The sequence below is a fragment of the Aotus nancymaae genome, unplaced genomic scaffold, assembly GCF_030222135.1.
Source record: "Aotus nancymaae isolate 86718 unplaced genomic scaffold, 86718_ANA_hifiasm-v0.15.2.pri h1tg000028l, whole genome shotgun sequence".
NCBI lineage: Eukaryota > Metazoa > Chordata > Mammalia > Primates > Aotidae > Aotus > Aotus nancymaae.
Genome location: NW_026988441.1, coordinates 5,214,576 through 5,232,468, shown reverse-complemented (window position 1 = coordinate 5,232,468; position 17,893 = coordinate 5,214,576). Strand labels below are relative to the sequence as shown.

The following is a 17,893-nucleotide window of genomic DNA, read 5'->3' as shown; positions in this document are numbered from 1 at the left end:
CCAGCCTGGGCAACATGGTGAAACCCTGTCTCTACTAAAATACAAAAAATTAGCTGGGTATGTGGTACATGCCTGTAATCCTGGCTACTCGGGAGGCTGAGACATGAGAATCACTTGAACCTAGGAGGCAGAGGTTGCAGTGAGCTGAGATGGCGTCACTGTACTCCAGCCTGGGTGACAGAGCAAGACTCTGTCTCAAGAAAAATAAAATAAAAATTGAAGGAGGTCAGGTCAGTGAGGCTGAAGAGCAAGGGAGAGAGGGTGGTTGAATCCACAGTCAGAAATGTCAGTAAGGGACAGATCATGCAAGGTCTTAGGGGCCACAGTAAGGAGGTGAGCTTTATTCAAAGAACATAGGAGGCCAGTGAGGTTTTAAGCCAGGGAGTGACTTGATTCAGTTTGTCTTTCGTAGAAAGATCCCCTTGGCTGCTGTACGGAGAACTGGGCTCAGGGATGCAGGGAGAGGCGGGGATGCCTAAGGAGGCTGCAGCCAGAGTCCTGGCCTCACGGGGGCTCACACCAGGGTGGTAGCAGGGAGGGTGGAGTCGGGGAACACAGGCCAGGGAGGGTTTTGGAATCCAGCTTCTGGGCAGAGGCGTCTGCTGGCCCCAGGCTGGGCAGTGAGGTGCCTGGATGACGTAGACGCTGTGGGGGAGATGAGTCTGGGAGCCCACACTGACCCAGGTTCAATCTCAGCTGGGGCACTGTTGTTCCCATTTTACAGAGGAGAAAATGGAGGCACATGCCTCCATTCACATGCCTGAGGTCACACAGCCCCTAAGTGGCAGAGCTAGGATTCACTTGTCCAGCTCCAGAGTCCATGCTCTTAACCACTGTGTGGGTAGAAACTGGTTTGAGGGGTGAGGGGAGGATTCCAGGGCTAACACACCCGAGCCCTTCACATAGAACCTGGCGCACAGTAGGACTTCAGTCATGTCTGCCTGTTGTTCATGGTTGTTCTTGATGATATTTATAGTCAAGAAGCGGGAGGTGACCTTAAGGGGGACGAGCTGGGGCCTTCCCCGTCCACCCCCGACGTCTTTCAGTCTGCTGATGTGCAGGCTTGCCCTCACCACGAGCCCTGCCCCGCAGGCTGACTTCGCGCTGGAGGCCCTGGCCAAGGCCACCTATGAGCGCCTCTTCCGCTGGCTGGTTCTACGCCTCAACCGGGCCTTGGACCGCAGCCCCCGCCAAGGCGCCTCCTTCCTGGGCATCCTGGACATCGCGGGTTTTGAGATCTTCCAGGTCTGTGTGCCGGGAGGGGGCGGAGCTCCTCACGCCAGGCCTGGTCCTTGCTGGGGCTCTGGGTCTTTCCCCCGCTCGCTGGTCTCTGTCCCCTACTCTCTGGTCTCTGTCCCTCTCTCTCTCTCTGGTCTCTGTCCTTCTCTCTCTCTGGATCTCTGTCCCTCACTCTCTCTGGGTCTCTGTCCCCCTCCCTCTGGGTCTCTGTCCCCCTCTCTCTCTGGGTCTCTGTCCCCCTCTCTCTCTGGGTCTCTGTCCCTCTCTCTCTCTGGGTCTCTGTCCCTCTCTCTCTCTGGGTCTCTGTCCCTCTCTCTCTCTGGGTCTCTGTCCCCCTCTCTCTGGGTCTCTGTCTCCTTCCATCTCTGGGTCTCTGCCCTCTGTCTTGGGTCTCTGTCCCCTGTCTCAGTGTCTCTGTCCCCATCTCTGGGTGTCTGTCCCCCTCCATCCTGCTGGCTCATGTGTCCTGTGTCCCTGCAGCTGAACTCCTTCGAGCAGCTCTGCATCAACTACACCAATGAGAAGCTGCAGCAGCTCTTCAACCACACCATGTTCGTGCTGGAGCAGGAGGAGTACCAGCGCGAGGGCATCCCCTGGACCTTCCTCGACTTCGGCCTCGACCTGCAGCCCTGCATCGACCTCATCGAGCGGCCGGTGAGCCCCAGGCCCCTCCCAGCCCATGCTCCGGGCTCAGAGCCGTCTCCCCCGCATCTGCACGGCCACGGTCCAGCTCCTCCTCTGCTGGGCCTCAGGATGCCCCGTGGGTTCCGTGGGGAAGGTGACAGTACCTGCTTCCTAGATCATTTGTGACCCTAGATGATGAGGAGCCAGAACACGCCTGCTACAGGGCCTGGCTCGAATCAGTCGGTTAATCAGGGCTCTCGCTGTAACTATTGTTCTCACGTTTGAAAAAGAGGTTTAACGGACTCACAGTTCCGTGTGGCTGGGGCGGCCTCACGATCGTGGCGGAAGGCTGAAGGCACATCTTACATGGCAGCAGGCAAGAGAGAGTGAGAACCAAGCGAGAGGGGTTTCCCCTTATGAAAACGTCAGAGCTCGTGAGATTTACTCACTACCGTGAGAACAGTATGGGGAAACCGCCCCCATGATTCAATTACCTCCCACCAGGTCCCCCCACCTCACGTGGGAATTACGGGAACTACAGTTCAAGATGAGATTCGGGTGGGGACACAGCCAGACCATATCAGTTTAGATGCACAGATCGTGAGAGCCGTTCTAGAATGAACAGCTGATGATGTGGCTGTCGCTGTAACTATTGTTCTCACGTTTGTTTTTATGTCCGAGTGTGACTTAGACGAGCTAAAAATCGGCAGCCACCTGAGTGTCAGTATTAGGGGATCTGACTTCCTCTCCCCCTGCTGTTGATGGCCAGGCCAACCCCCCTGGACTCCTGGCCCTGCTGGACGAGGAGTGCTGGTTCCCAAAGGCCACAGATAAGTCGTTTGTAGAGAAGGTAGCCCAGGAGCAAGGCGGCCACCCCAAGTTCCAGCGGCCGAGACACCTGCGGGATCAGGCCGACTTCAGCGTTCTGCACTATGCGGGCAAGGTAGGGGCAGGGGCCAGCCTTGGGGCATGTGGGTGGGAGTGCGGATCAAGGGGTCTCCACTGGCTACAGATGGGGGGAGGGTGCAAAGGGAAAACGGGCCTCCTGAGGTCCAAACAGACAGAGCAGGGGCCAGGAGCACCCAGGGAGCAGCAAGGACTCTGTCCAATGGGGTCAGCAAAAACTTCCTCAAAGAGGCGATCTTTGCAGTGGGCTTTGAGGGATGAGTAGGAGTTCATCAAGAGGTGATCTGTGTGCATTTTTTTCACTTATTCAGCAGACACGTGTGGGGGCCATTTGTGTGCCCAGCTCCATGCTGAGCAAAGCTGGATACGAAGATCAGACGTGGTTTCTGTCCTCACAAAGATGCCTATCTGGGAGGGAGGAGAGCGCAGACCATGAGGGTATAAGGTCAATAGGTGTTTGAGTGGAAGCCGCTAAAGGGTAACGTCAGAGCCCAGAAGGGAAACGGCAGGGAAGCCTTCACAGAAGAGAATATGCTCAATCTCAAATCCACATCAAGAGTCAGCAAGCATTTTCTGTTAAGGATCAGACAGTAAATAGTTTCAGCTTTGTGGGCCACACGTCTGTGCCACAGCTGTGCAATTCTGTCACGGTCGCACAAAAAAAGCCACAGATAATACATAAGTATCTTCAAGCCCCCAGGGAAGAAGAAAGGAAAAACAGACTGAGATACAGTTTTGGAGGGCTTTCCTGCCCCAGCAAGGCCCCCACGAGATAGACTATGAGATATAAATGAAGGTTCTATTCCAACAAAACTTTTTTTTTTTTTGAGACAGAGTCTCCCTCTGTTGCCCAGGCTGGAGTGCAGTGGCATGAGCTCGGCTCACTGCAACCTCCGCAGTGAGGTTCACGCAATTCTCCTGCCTCAACCTCCCAAGTAGCTGGGATTACAGGCATCCGCCACCATACCCAGCTAATTTTAATTTTGTATTTTTAGTAGAGACGGGGTTTCACCGTGTTGGCCAGGCTGGTCTCGAACTCCTGACCTCAAGTATCTACCCACCTTGGCCCCCTAAAGTGCTGGGATTACAGGCGTGAGCCACCATGCCCGGCCGTATTCCAATAAAAGTGTTTGCAAAAAAAGGTGGCAGCCTGGATTTTGCCCATGAGCCATAGTTTGCTGATCCCTGGTTTTGATGACGTGGACCAGGCAGCCCCAGAGGGATGGGGGAAGGGTGGGAAGGGCTCTCCAGGCAGAAGGAACAACATACACAATGGCTGGCAGGCAGGAGAGTCCACTTGTTCTTTTTTTTTTTTTTTTTTGAGGTGGCGTTTCACTCTTTTTTTTTTTTTTTTTTTTAAAGATGGGGTTTCACCATGTTGGTCAGGCTGGTTTTGAACTCCCAACCTCAGGTGATCCGCCCACCTTGGCCTCCAAAGTGCTTGGATTACAGGCGTGAGCCACCACGCCCGGCCTGGAGTTTCACTCTTGTTGCCCAGACTGGAATGCAATGGCGTCATCTCAGCTCACCACAATCTCTGCCTCCTGGGTTCAAGCGATTGTCCTGCCTCAGCCTCCCAACTAGCTGGGATTACAGGCATGCACCACCACACCTGGATAATTTTGTATTTTTAGTAGAGGTGGGGTTTCTCCATGTTGGTCAGGCTGGTCTCAAACCCCTGACCTCAGGTGATCCACCCGCCACAGCCTCCAAAGTGCTGGGATTACAGGCGTGAGCCACCTCGCCCGGCCGAGATTCCACGTGTTGTGTGTGTAGCCGTGTTTCTTCCACAGACATACTTCAGAACTTCCCCTGCACCCAGCCCTCTGCTGGGCTGTGAGTCAGACCTAGGCCCTGCCCTCAAGGGGCCCCTGTCTGGTGGGGACACATATGCAGAGAATTGTAGTGGCCAAGATCGTGACTCTGTGGAGCCCCAAAGCAAAGCCCTGAGTACCCAGAAGGAGCCAGTTGTGTGAAATCCACAGTGACAGAACCCCAGGTGGCAGGAACCACAGGGGAAAAACACCAATGTGGGAGTAAGCTCGTGTGTTTGAGGAATAGTGAGGAGGCCCCGGTGGCTGGAGCGGAATGAGGAGGAAGCAAGTGGTGGCAGCAAGGTCACAGAGGTGCAGGGGGCATAGAGGGGAAGGAGAGAGAGGGGCGCAGTTCAGAATACGGACACGAGGTGGCACCAGTGCTCTCGTCCATGGTGAGCTTCAGAGTTGGGAGTCTCGGAGCTTCTGGAAGGCTCCTTAGGAAATCCAGAGAATGTCTGAGCCTGCAAGTCATCGCCCTCCTCTACCTGACTTCATTCAGGTCGACTACAAGGCCAATGAGTGGCTGATGAAAAACATGGACCCTCTGAATGACAACGTCGCAGCCCTGCTTCACCAGAGCACAGACCGGCTGACCGCGGAGATCTGGAAAGACGGTGAGGACCCGTCTCCCCGGCCTCGGCCCTGGGGGCCTGTGCAGCCATTTTCCCAACCCATGGTGTGAGCACCTTTGTTTCAGAGGCTGAGGTCTGAACTGAGTTTTCTGCTCAGACCCAGAACAGCCAGTGTCACAAATCATATTTCAAATCAGTGATGGATGGATCCATAGATTAATTGATTGACTGATTGATTTGATTGACAAGACAGCATCCTTCTCAAGGATAGAACACTCCCCCTTCATCAGAAAGAAGACAAAGATGCCCACTAACACTGCTGTTAAACATTGTTTTTTAGCAATACTAGCCTATGCAATCAGACCAGAAAAAATATATATACATATATAAATACTGAAAAGGAAGAGGCAAACTTGTTATTTGTAGATGGCATGTGTTCCCTAAAAAATTAAGAGATTCTTCCTGGATGTCAGATGGAAAAAAAAAAAGGAAAAAAAATAATTAAGAGATTCAGCCAGGCATGGTAGCTCATGCCTATAATCCCAGCACTTTGGGAGGCCAAGGTGGGTAGATCATTTGAGGTCAGGAGTTCAAGACCAACCTGGCCAACTTGGTGAAACCCCATCTCTACTAAAAATACAAACATTAGCTGGGTATGGTGGTACATGCCTGTAGTCTCAGCTACTCGGGAGGCTGAGGCAGGAGAATCGCTTGAACCTGGGAGGTGGAGGTTACAGTGAGCCAAGATTGTGCCACTGCACTCCAGACTGGGTGACAAAGCAAGACTTCATCTCAAAAAAAAAAAAAAAAAAAAGTTTCTACTGAAAAATAACTTATAACAACAAGAGAACAGAGATGGTGATGTTTTGCAGGTTAGCCAACTTTTAGGCTTTGCTTTCTTTTCTTTTTTTTTTTTTTTTTGAGATGGAGTTTCGCTCTTGTTACCCAGGCTGGAGTGCAATGGCGCAATCTTGGCTCACCGCAACCTCCGCCTCCTGGGTTTAGGCAATTCTCCTACCTTGGCCTCCTGAGTAGCTGGGATTACAGGCACGCGCCACCATGCCCTGCTAATTTTTTGTATTTTTAGTAGAGACGGGGTTTCACCATGTTGACCAGGATGGTCTCGATCTCTTGACCTCATGATCCACCTGCCTCGGCCTCCCAAAGTGCTGGTATTACAGGCGTGAGCCACCACGCCCGGCCTCTTTGTTTTCTTACAAAGTTCCCTTCAAGGCCCCAGGAAGAGGAAAGGAAAAACAGACTGAGATACAGTTTTGGAGGACTTTCCTGCCCCCAAAAGGCCCCCATGAGTTTGACTGTCTTTTGGGATTGACACTTCTCGGGGGCATAGGCAGAGATGCCAGACACTCTGTGGTAGGACTCTGGCCTTTTCCAAGCTTTTTCTGCCACCACCACCCCTATCCTTGGAGGAGGTTTGAGAAATGGTTTTAGAAAGCTGCAGAACTAGCATCTTGTTTTTTTTTCCAGATCCCAAGTTTCTGGCATTTGTCAGTTTGCCTTAATCTTTTATTGATGTGAAACGGTAGCTGTAGAAATACCAGCCCATGCAGTTTGGCAAGAAAACAAAATGAGAAGATGAGTGGTCCCCAAGACAAACTCACAAGCAAAAGGGCATGGAGGGCCTTGGTCTCGTGAGCTGATGCTAGAAAGATAGATTTGATTTTTGCGTCTCACGTAGTATTTACACAAGAGGGATTGGAAAGCAGCGTTTGATGTTCAGGAACGGAACCAGATTGTGCTATGAGAATCATCTCCAGGCTGAAAATCTGCTGCCCTTTTAAAAAACTTGTGCTGTTGCCGGATGCAGTGGCTCACGCTTGTAATCCCTACACTTTGGGAGGCCAAGGCGGGTGGATCACCTGAGGTCAGGAGTTTGAGACCAGCCTGACCAACATGGTGAAACCCCGTCTCTCCTAAAAATATGAAAATTAGCCAGGCGTGGTGGGTGCCTGTAATCCCAGCTACTTGGGAGGCTGAGGCAGGAGAATTGCTTGAACCCGGGAGGCGGAGGTTGCAGTGAGCCAAGATCACACTACTGTGCTCCAGCCTGGGCAACAAGAGTGAAACTCCACCTCAAAAAAAAAAATTTTTTTGTGCCATCTTTATAAACACATGACTATCCACAGTGAGCCCCCATTTGTCCCACTCTGTGTGCCTGACTCTTAGAGGGTTCCAAGAGAAAAAGTGGAAGCTGCAAAACCTCCTGAATCCTAGACTCGGAGCTGCCATTATGTCGCTTCCTCCATAATCCTCCTAAATAAAGCTAGTCACAAGCTCTTCCCAGATTCAAGGAGCTGCAAGTCACAGGCATATGGTGTGAATACAGGGAAGAGTGGGGAATCGGGGCCATTTTTGCCCCTTCTCTACCACAACTCCCTTGAGCCCAGAGTTGGATGCCCAGTATCCTGACAGCCCAGGGAAAAAGGTAAATGAGATTAGCTCTCCTCCGAGAGATAAAAACAACAAATGGCTTGGGAGCATCAAGTTTGTTCTTGAGCTTCCCGGCAGCCAGAGCAAAAAGGGCTACCTATTAAAACAGAAACAAACCTCTAGAGGGAGGGATTTTCTATTCCTTGCACTGAATTCTTACAGAGGACACTCGTCCTTTTGGCCAACAGTGTGTGGATACAGAGATGAACAGGAGTTTGGAAGTTCGTGGCCAACATTCAGGTTTTCCCTCTTGCTTTGCTCTGTGCTGTTGACTAATAACCCTCTCCTCTTTTTCTTCCTGCCGCCTCCTCTCCTTCCCGTCTTTCCATGCATCTCTCCCCGCCATCTCTTTGCCATCTCCCCTCCATCCACCCACACACCTGTCCTCACTCCCCAGAACACGGGGGCTTCCAGCAGTTCTCTTTCCTGGGCTCCTTCCCACCGTCGCCCCCAGGATCTGCAGGGAAGTGCAGCTCTGCTGTTTCTCCGCCAGGGGGTGGGTGTCTCTGTGCGTCGATGGTGAGGCTTGCTGGAGGAGGAGGGTGGACCTGTTGGGCTGGGGACCTGGTTTTGAACATCTGTCCCCTCTCCTCTCACTGTGGAGGACTCTCATTCTTCCTCTCCCTCCTTGTTGGCTCCCTCAGAAGTTTCCAGACTATAGCAGCAGAACCCTTTCTTCTAACTAAACTGCATGTTAAAGTACTAACAAGTGTGATGGTACCAGCTGGCGTTTCTTGAGCACTTACGATGTGCCATTCACCATGTGAAGCCCCTTTAGATTTATCGACACCTCTTTTGTATAATGGGGTAATAGTACTAATGCCTCATGAGGCAGATGTTAATGCTATTACCCCATTATGCCAATAAGGAAACTAAAGCACAGAGAGGTTAAGTAACTTGCTTAGGTCACACAGCCAGTAAGTGGCAGAGCTGGGATTTGAACCCAGGACACCAGATTCCAGAACTTTAGCTCTTATCTGTGCTATGAGGACTTCATAAATGATAATTGTCATTTTGAAAATGACAGGGAGTATGGGGTAGGGGGACAGTTGAACCTGGGTAGGAAAAGATCACATTTGAGCCCCTGCCATGCCTCTCACCCTGTCCCAAGCACAGATCATCTAGTTGATGGCTGATGGCCCTTGAATGGGATGAGTTTTGCAGGACATCAGATTCTGCCCTAGCTGTGGGTTCCTGAGGAGCCTGGCATGATTCAGTACATAGAATTTGGGGCCAGGTGCATTGGGTCGCCCTAATAATCCCAGCACTTTGGGAGGCCGAGGTGAGAGGATCGCTTGAGGCCAAGAGTTTGAGACCAGCCTGAGCAACACAGGAAGACCCCATCTCTACAAAATAAATTAAAAATTAGTGGGCATGGTGGTGTGTGCCTGTAGTCCCAACTGCTTGGGAGGCTGAGGTAGGAGGATCACTTGAACCGAGGAGGTTGAGGCTGCAGTGATCACTGTACTCCAGCTTGGGTGACAGTAAGACCGTGTCTCAGAAAACAAACAAAACAGAATTCGAGACAGTACGGCTGGAAGGAGTGGATGTTTTTCACTACCTGAAGTCACGCCACAAAGTGCCAATGTAGAAAACAGAATCTCTCTCTCTTTTTTTTTTTTTTTGAGACAGAGGCTTTTTTTTTTCTGTAGCCCAGACTGGAGTGCAGTGGCGCAATCCACCTCCCAGGTTCAAGTGATTCTCCTGCCTCAGCCTCCCAGGTAGTTGGGACTACAGGCACGCGCCACCACACCTGGTTAATTTTTTTGTATTTTTAGTAGAGACGGGATTTTACCATGTTGTCCAGGCTGGTCTCAAACTCCTGACCTCAGGTGATCCACCCACCTCAGCCTCCCAAAGTGCTGGGAGTCACCACACTCAGTCAAGAAAATAGAATCTCTATGAAATCAGGCGCTTCTGGAAAAATGGTTAACATAGAGACAGTTTGCCCCGTTTCAAATATTGCATGTAATGCAAGAATTTATTACGTCTTTTAATGTGTTTCAGGTTCCTAAAATGCAACCTCAGTGGTTATCACTGTTTTCTCTCTGTGTGCCTCAGTTTCCAAATCTATAAAATGGGAATGATTTTTACAGGCTCATAAAACCATTGATGTAAATTGCTTTGAGCAATGCCTGGCAGAATATCTATGCTAGATAAGCATTTGCTGTTACTGTCATCATTTATTGTTAAGGAAAACAAAGATCATGTCCTTGAAAAGAAGTCAAAGACCAGGGTTTGAGAGGAGTCTTACTGTCTGAGTTCTAATCTTGGGTGTTCAGTTTCTCAGCTGTGTGACCTTAAGCACATTCTCCCACCCTTTAGAGCCTAAGTATGTCCATCTGTCCAATGGAGCTGATAATGTCTACCATACAGGCTGTGTGAGGTCCTTCATATGTAAAGTGCAGTTCTGATCAATGATAGGACCCTTGACCTTCAGCCCAGGTCCCTAAAACTGACCCCTGACCTTCTCTCTCTCTCTCTCTCTGCATCTCCATCTGACAGTGGAGGGCATCGTGGGGCTGGAACAGGTGAGCAGCCTGGGCGATGGTCCCCCAGGTGGCCGCCCCCGTCGGGGTATGTTCCGGACAGTGGGACAGCTCTACAAGGAGTCCCTGAGCCGCCTCATGGCCACACTCAGCAACACCAATCCCAGTTTTGTCCGCTGCATTGTGCCCAACCACGAGAAGAGGGTGAGTGACTCAGCCTGGGTACAGAGGGGTGGCTGTGGCCGTGGGTTAAAGCTTGGCTGCTGGACTTGGCTGGAGCCACATCTGATTCGAGAACCCTCTCAGACTGGCTGTGTGGCTTTGAGCAAATTGCTCTCTTCCCAGGCTCAGGGCCCTGTTGGAAAAATTCTCCATTTATATGACTTAAATGTATTCAGCACCTACCGAGCTGGGAACAAGGGGCATTGGAGAGAAACGCACAGCCAACTCCTGTTCTCAGGGAGCTCATAGTCTGATGGGGAGCCACAGACACTCATCTGACCACCTAAAATGAGTGTCCAGTTGAATTTGTAGGGGCGGAAAGTGTCACATAGGGCTTGATCTGGTCAGTGAAGTCCAGGAAGGCTCCCTGGAGGAGGTGATGACTGAGCCCTGAAGGATAAGTCGTATTCCAGGCAGAGAAGAGTTTGTACAAAGGCCCAGTGGGAGGTTGGAGCATGCGAGGTACAAGGGATAGACGAAGGCCATCAGGGCTGGGGCTGTGGCATAGGTGTGACGAGACCATGGCCGGCCTCAGTGGCCAGATTTTCATGTTGAGAAAATCAGAGAATGGGCCCTACAGAGAAGGGCTGATGCGAATGGAAAACGACACCGCGTTTGCCATGTTGCCCAGGCTGGTCTTGAACTCCTGAGCTCAAGCGATCCACCCTCCTTACCTTTCCAAAGTGCTGGGATTACAGGTGTGAGCCAGCATGCCTGGCCTGAGAGCCCGTATTTTATCAAATCTAAGGCATGTGTTCCCCGACTAGCGTCTCTGAAGTCAAGATGCAGCTTACAGTCAGTGGCCTGTCGGGGTTTAAGTGACAAGCTTTTTCCTTTCCTGCTGGCATATTTAATGATAGCGTGTGCCATTTGAATTTTTGTACTGTTCAGATTTTTGCCATTTAGGCATTACGGTTGAAAAGAAAGGCCGGGCACAGTGGCTCACGCCTGTAATCCCAGCACTTTGGGATGCCAAGGCAGGTGGATCACCTGAAGTCAGGAGTTTGAGACCAGCCTGGCCAAGATGGTGAAACCCCATCTCTACTAAAAATACAAAAATTGGCCACACGTGGTGGCGTGCACCTGTAATCCCAGCTACTCGGGAGGCTAAGACAGGAGAATCGCTTGAACCCAGGAGGTAGAGGTTGCAGTGAGCCGAGATTGTGCCACTGCACTCCAGCCTGGGCAACAAAGAGTGAAACTCCATCAAAAATAAAAGAGAAAGAAAGATAGAAAGAAAGTGAGAGAAAGAGAAAGAGAGAGGGAGGGAAGGAAACAGGGAAACAGGGAAATAGGGAAAGGGAAAAGGTGGTCTGGCACGGTGGCTCATGCCTCTAATCCCAGCACTTTGAAAAGCTGAGGTGGGAGGACTGCTCAAGCCCAGGAGTTCAAGACCAGCCTGGGCAATGGTGAAACCCCATCTCCAAAAAAAAAAAAAAAAATACGAAAAATCAGTTGGGCGTGGTGGTGTGTGCCTGTAGTCCAAATGAAATGGGAGCTGAGGTGGGAGGATCACCTGAGCCTAAAAATGGGCCGGGCGTGGTGGCTCACGCCTGTAATTCTAGCACTTTGGGAGGCCAAGGCAGATCTCGGACTCCTGAGGTCAGGAGCTTGAGACCAGCTTTGCCAACATGGCGAAACCCCGTCTCTACTCAAAATACAAAAATTAGCCGGGCGTGGTGGCAGGCGCCTGTAATCCCAGCTACTCAGGAGACTGAGGCAGGAGAATCGCTTGAACCCGGGAGGCGGAGGTTGCCGTAAGCTGAAATTGTGCCACTGCACTCCAGCCTGGGCAAGAGCGAGACTCCGTCTCAAAAAACAAAGGGAAAAAGAAAAAAAAAAAGTGATGATTTAGCAGCCTTGGGCACATAGCTTCCCAGGAGGCCTTTTGGCGGCTCTCCAGTGTGCAGATCCCACCCACCTCCCTCCCTGCGGGTCTTTTCTCCTTAGCACTGAGTGGTTCTTCTTCATTAGAGACTGCTTCCCCCACGGCACTGTCAGTTTCTCCCACTGGACTCCCGGTTGCCCAGGGGTTGAGCATTGCTGTCTTCCCAGGGCCCAGAACAGTGTCTGGCACCCAGTAGGTGCTCAGTAAATTGCAGGTAGAAACATAGGAAATTGCCAAGCTTGGCCGTTTGGCGCCCCCGTGTGGCTGCCGCTGACCCCTGCGTGTCCGTCCGCTCCCCACAGGCCGGGAAGCTGGAGCCGCGGCTGGTGCTGGACCAGCTTCGCTGCAACGGCGTCCTGGAGGGCATCCGCATCTGTCGCCAGGGCTTCCCCAACCGCATCCTCTTCCAGGAATTCCGGCAGCGGTGAGCCAGAGCGGGGGGCTGGGTGGGAAGCGGGTTTGGAAGCCAACACACACCTGCATTCAGGTCTGCAACCTCTCTTGCTCCTTCTGAGCCGGGAAGGTTGAGACAGATTACTAACTTTGCTGAGCCTCAGTTTACTCATTTGTGGTATGGGAGAACAATACCCCATTTGATGCATTTCTGAGACAAAGCACACAGAGCTCTATGGGTATCTGGGGTGCATTGCTGCTGCCATTTAGGGCAGTGGTCCCCAGACTGTGAATGTGAAATCTCTGCATGGTGTCGCACATCTGCACGTCTTTAAACGTGAAGTAGAAGTCCAGCGCGGTGGCTCAGGCCTGTAATCCCAGCACTTTGGGAGGCCGAGGCGGGTGGATCACCTGAGGTCACGAGTTCGAGACCAGCCTGACCAACATGGTGAACCCTCATCTTTACTAAAAATATAAAAAATTAGCCGGGTGTGGTGGTGGGCTTCTGTAATCCCAGCTACTTGGGAGGCTGAGGCAGAAGAATCACTTGAACTCCGGAGGCAGAGGTTGCAGTGAGCCAAGACTGAGTCATGGCACTCCAGCCTGGGCAACAGAGTGAGACTCCGTCTCAAAAAATAAAAATAAAAAAGTAGAAGTAGAATAGGACAGAGCAGAAGATACCAGCGCCTAATGAGCAAGTAATGCAGCAAGTAAAAAACGGGCTTCGCACAAGCTGTGTAGAGCAGCACTGTCCCTTAGAAGTAGAACGGAAGCCTCGTACACGATTGAAAACGTTCTAATAGCTACACTTTTAAAAGTGAAAAAAAGGTGAAATTAATTTTACAAGGTATTTTACTAAAGCCAATACATCCAAAATATTGGCCGGGCGCGGTGGCTCACACCTGTAATCCCAGCACTTTGGGAGGCCGAGGCAGGTGGATCACCTGAGGTCAGGAGCTTGAGACCAGCCTGGCCAACACGGTGAAACCCTGTCTCTACTAAAAATACAACAATTAGCCGGGCCTGGGTGGTGCACACTCCTATAATCCCAGCTACTCGGGAAGATGAGGCAGGAGGATTGCTTGAACCCGGGAGGCAGAAGGATTGCTTGAACCCGGGAGGCAGAGGTTGCCGTGAGGCAAAGTCATGTCACTCAGAACAAAACAAAACCAAACACGGAAGCAGTGGATCGTCTGCGACGTTGCTGTCCTTGTTGGTGGCATGAATGCTCAGATGTGAGTTTTGTGACTGTCCTTGTCATTGTCACCGCTGTTCCTGCTGTGTGTCACTCTGAGCCCCGAGCCTGGACTCAGAGTGGGACTCTGGCACTAGGTGGGAGTTTCCCGTGACTCTCTCCTCCCCACCCTCCCTGCTCGTTGCAGGTATGAGATCCTGACGCCCAACGCCATCCCCAAGGGCTTCATGGATGGGAAGCAGGCCTGCGAAAAGATGGTGGGTGGGCAGAGCCTGGTGTGTGTGTGCAGGGGCCCAGGTGGTGGGGGAGTGGGGCTGGGATCTCCACTTCATTGCCCCTCCTCATTACCTCTCCCTATAACCCCCACTCCCTACCCCCGCTTCCCCATCAACCCTCCCCATTACTCACCTCCCCCATCAACCCTCCCCATCACTCCCCTCCCCCATCACGCCCTCTCCATCACTCCCCTCCCCCATCACTCCCTCTCCATCATTCCCCTCCCCCATCACTCCCCTCCCCATCACTCCCCTCCTCCATCACTCCCTCTCCATCACTCCCCTCCCCCATCACTCCCTCTCCATCATTCCCCTCCCCCATCACTCCCTCCCCATCACTCCCCTCCTCCATCACTCCCTCCCCACCACTCCCCTCCCCATCACTCCCCTCCCCCATCACTCCCTCTCCATCATTCCCCTCCCCCACCACTCCCCCACCCCATCACTCCCCTCCCCCATCACTCCCTCTCCATCATTCCCCTCCCCCACCACTCCCCTCCCCATCACTCCCCTCCCCCATCACTCCCTCTCCATCATTCCCCTCCCCCATCACTCCCTCCCCATCACTCCCCTCCTCCATCACTCCCTCCCCATCACTCCCCTCCCCCATCACTCCCTCTCCATCACTCCCCTCCCCCATCACTCCCTCTCCATCATTCCCCTCCCCCATCACTCCCTCTCCATCACTCCCCTCCCCCATCACTCCCTCTCCATCATTCCCCTCCCCCATCACTCCCTCCCCATCACTCCCCTCCTCCATCACTCCCTCCCCACCACTCCCCTCCCCATCACTCCCCTCCCCCATCACTCCCTCTCCATCATTCCCCTCCCCATCACTCCCTCTCCATCACTCCCCTCCCCCATCACTCCCTCTCCATCATTCCCCTCCCCCATCACTCCCTCCCCATCACTCCCCTCCCCCATCACTCCCTCTCCATCATTCCCCTCCCCATCACTCCCTCTCCATCACTCCCCTCCCCCATCACTCCCTCTCCATCACTCCCCTCCCCCATCACTCCCTCTCCATCACTCCCCTCCCCCATCACTCCCTCTCCATCATTCCCCTCCCCCATCACTCCCTCCCCATCACTCCCCTCCTCCATCACTCCCTCCCCACCACTCCCCTCCCCATCACTCCCCTCCCCCATCACTCCCTCTCCATCATTCCCCTCCCCATCACTCCCTCTCCATCACTCCCCTCCCCCATCACTCCCTCTCCATCATTCCCCTCCCCCATCACTCCCTCCCCATCACTCCCCTCCCCCATCACTCCCTCTCCATCATTCCCCTCCCCCATCACTCCCTCCCCATCACTCCCCTCCTCCATCACTCCCTCTCCATCACTCCCTCCCCATCACTCCCCTCCTCCATCACTCCCTCCCCACCACTCCCCTCCCCATCACTCCCCTCCCCCATCACTCCCTCTCCATCATTCCCCTCCCCCATCACTCCCTCCCCACCACTCCCCTCCCCATCACTCCCCTCCTCCATCACTCCCTCTCCATCACTCCCCTCCCCCATCACTCCCTCTCCATCACTCCCCTCCCCCATCACTCCCTCTCCATCATTCCCCTCCCCCATCACTCCCTCCCCATCACTCCCCTCCTCCATCACTCCCTCCCCACCACTCCCCTCCCCATCACTCCCCTCCCCCATCACTCCCTCTCCATCATTCCCCTCCCCCATCACTCCCTCTCCATCACTCCCCTCCCCCATCACTCCCTCTCCATCATTCCCCTCCCCCATCACTCCCTCCCCATCACTCCCCTCCTCCATCACTCCCTCCCCATCACTCCCCTCCTCCATCACTCCCTCCCCATCACTCCCCTCCCCCATCACTCCCTCTCCATCACTCCCCTCCCCCATCACTCCCTCTCCATCACTCCCCTCCCCCATCACTCCCTCTCCATCATTCCCCTCCCCCATCACTCCCTCCCCATCACTCCCCTCCCCCATCACTCCCTCTCCATCACTCCCCTCCCCCATCACTCCCTCTCCATCATTCCCCTCCCCCATCACTCCCTCCCCATCACTCCCCTCCTCCATCACTCCCTCCCCATCACTCCCCTCCTCCATCACTCCCTCCCCATCACTCCCCTCCCCCATCACTCCCTCTCCATCACTCCCCTCCCCCATCACTCCCTCTCCATCATTCCCCTCCCCCATCACTCCCTCTCCATCATTCCCCTCCCCCATCACTCCCTCCCCATCACTCCCCTCCTCCATCACTCCCTCCCCATCACTCCCCTCCCCATCATTCCCTCCCCATCACTCCCCTCCCCCATCACTCCCTCTCCATCACTCCCCTCCCCCATCACTCCCTCCCCATCACTCCCCTCCCCCATTACTCCCCATCACCACCTTCCGCATCACTCCCCTCCCCTCCCTATCAATCCCCTATCACTCCCTCCACATCACCCCCTCCCCATCACTCCCTTCCCTATCACTCCCTCCCCATCACTCCCCTCCCCCATTACCCCCTCCACATCACCCCCTCCCTATCACTCCCTTCCCTATCACTCCCCTCCCCCATCACCCCTTCACATCACCCCCTTCCCCCATCACCCCCTCTCTGCAATCACCACCCCTTCCCACCGCTCTCCCTCATCACCACCCCCTCCCCAGTCACCCCCCATCACTCTCCCTTCCCCATCAACCCCCCATTAATCCCCTCTCCATCATCACCCCTCTCCCACCCCTCACAGATCCAGGCACTGGAACTGGACCCCAACCTCTATCGCGTGGGACAGAGCAAGATCTTCTTCCGGGCTGGGGTCCTGGCCCAGCTGGAAGAGGAGCGAGACCTGAAGGTCACCGACATCATCGTGTCCTTCCAGGCGGCTGCCCGGGGCTACCTGGCTCGCAGGTGGGGTGGGGGCCACGTTTCTCCCGGGATCCCTTTGGCCGAGGCTGGGTCAGGGAGGGGTGACCACATGGCTCCAGGCATCAGGGCCTCTGGGATGGGTGCGGGACTGAAGAGCAGGTGGGTGGAGCTGCCGGGTGCCCAGGCTTCTTGGTTGGGCAGGCTCTGTAGAGAGTAAGATTGCAACACAGAGGCTAGACTCAGCCATCGGGTGACCAGCTGTCCTAGTGGGCCTGGGACTGGGTTTCCCAGGGTGCAGGACTTCCAGAGACAGCCCAGGGCAATCCAGGTCAAGCTGTCTGCTCTCCTGCCTTTTTTTTTTTTTTTTTTGAGACAGAGTCTTGCTCTGTTGCTCAGGCTAGAGTTCAGTGGTGCAATCTCAGCTCACTGCAACCTCTGCCTCCTGGGTTCAAGCCATTCTCCTGCCTCAGCCTCCTGGGTACCTGGGATTACAGGCACTCGCCACCGTGCCCGGCTAATTTTTGTGTTTTTAGCAGAGACGAGGATTCACCATGTTGTGTCAGGCTGGTCTTGAACTCCTAACCTTGGGCGATCCACTCGCCTTGGCCTCCCAAAGTGCTGGGACGACAGGCATGAACCACCGTGCCCAGCCGAGACCTGCTTTGATAGGGTCCATAGAGGTGCAGCCAGGAGGCCCTGCTGCAGGCCATGGCTCCCCAGGCCACACCGGACAACCGGGTGGATGAAGGAAAGCGGGAAAGGTGCTGAGGGCGGGAGGGAGCGTATGCAAAGGCACAACAGTGCAGGAGCCTGGCACACTTCAGCCTGGCACACTTCAGCCTGGCACACTTCAACCTGGCACACTTCGGGAATGAGGGAGTTTGCGGGAGAGTCTCCTTCCTCCTTAGAAATGGCCCAGAGAGGCCAGGCATGGGGGCTCACACCTGTAATCACAGCACATTGGGAAGCCGAGGCAGGCAGATCACTTGAGGTCAGGA

At 53.8% G+C, this 17,893-nt stretch overlaps 1 protein-coding gene across 1 annotated transcript in view; it reads left to right on the top strand.

Moving 5' to 3' along the window:
• The window catches only part of MYH14 (myosin heavy chain 14), a 107,118-nt gene that overhangs the window by 43,919 nt on the left and 45,306 nt on the right, over positions 1 to 17,893 (top strand). The window contains exons 13-21 of the mRNA XM_064381017.1: positions 1,093 to 1,245; positions 1,720 to 1,893; positions 2,633 to 2,806; positions 5,086 to 5,200; positions 8,007 to 8,105; positions 10,115 to 10,302; positions 12,511 to 12,632; positions 13,984 to 14,053; positions 16,777 to 16,937. Of these exons, the coding sequence (XP_064237087.1) occupies positions 1,093 to 1,245; positions 1,720 to 1,893; positions 2,633 to 2,806; positions 5,086 to 5,200; positions 8,007 to 8,105; positions 10,115 to 10,302; positions 12,511 to 12,632; positions 13,984 to 14,053; positions 16,777 to 16,937 (1,256 nt within the window). The remainder of the gene's footprint in view (positions 1 to 1,092; positions 1,246 to 1,719; positions 1,894 to 2,632; positions 2,807 to 5,085; positions 5,201 to 8,006; positions 8,106 to 10,114; positions 10,303 to 12,510; positions 12,633 to 13,983; positions 14,054 to 16,776; positions 16,938 to 17,893) is intronic.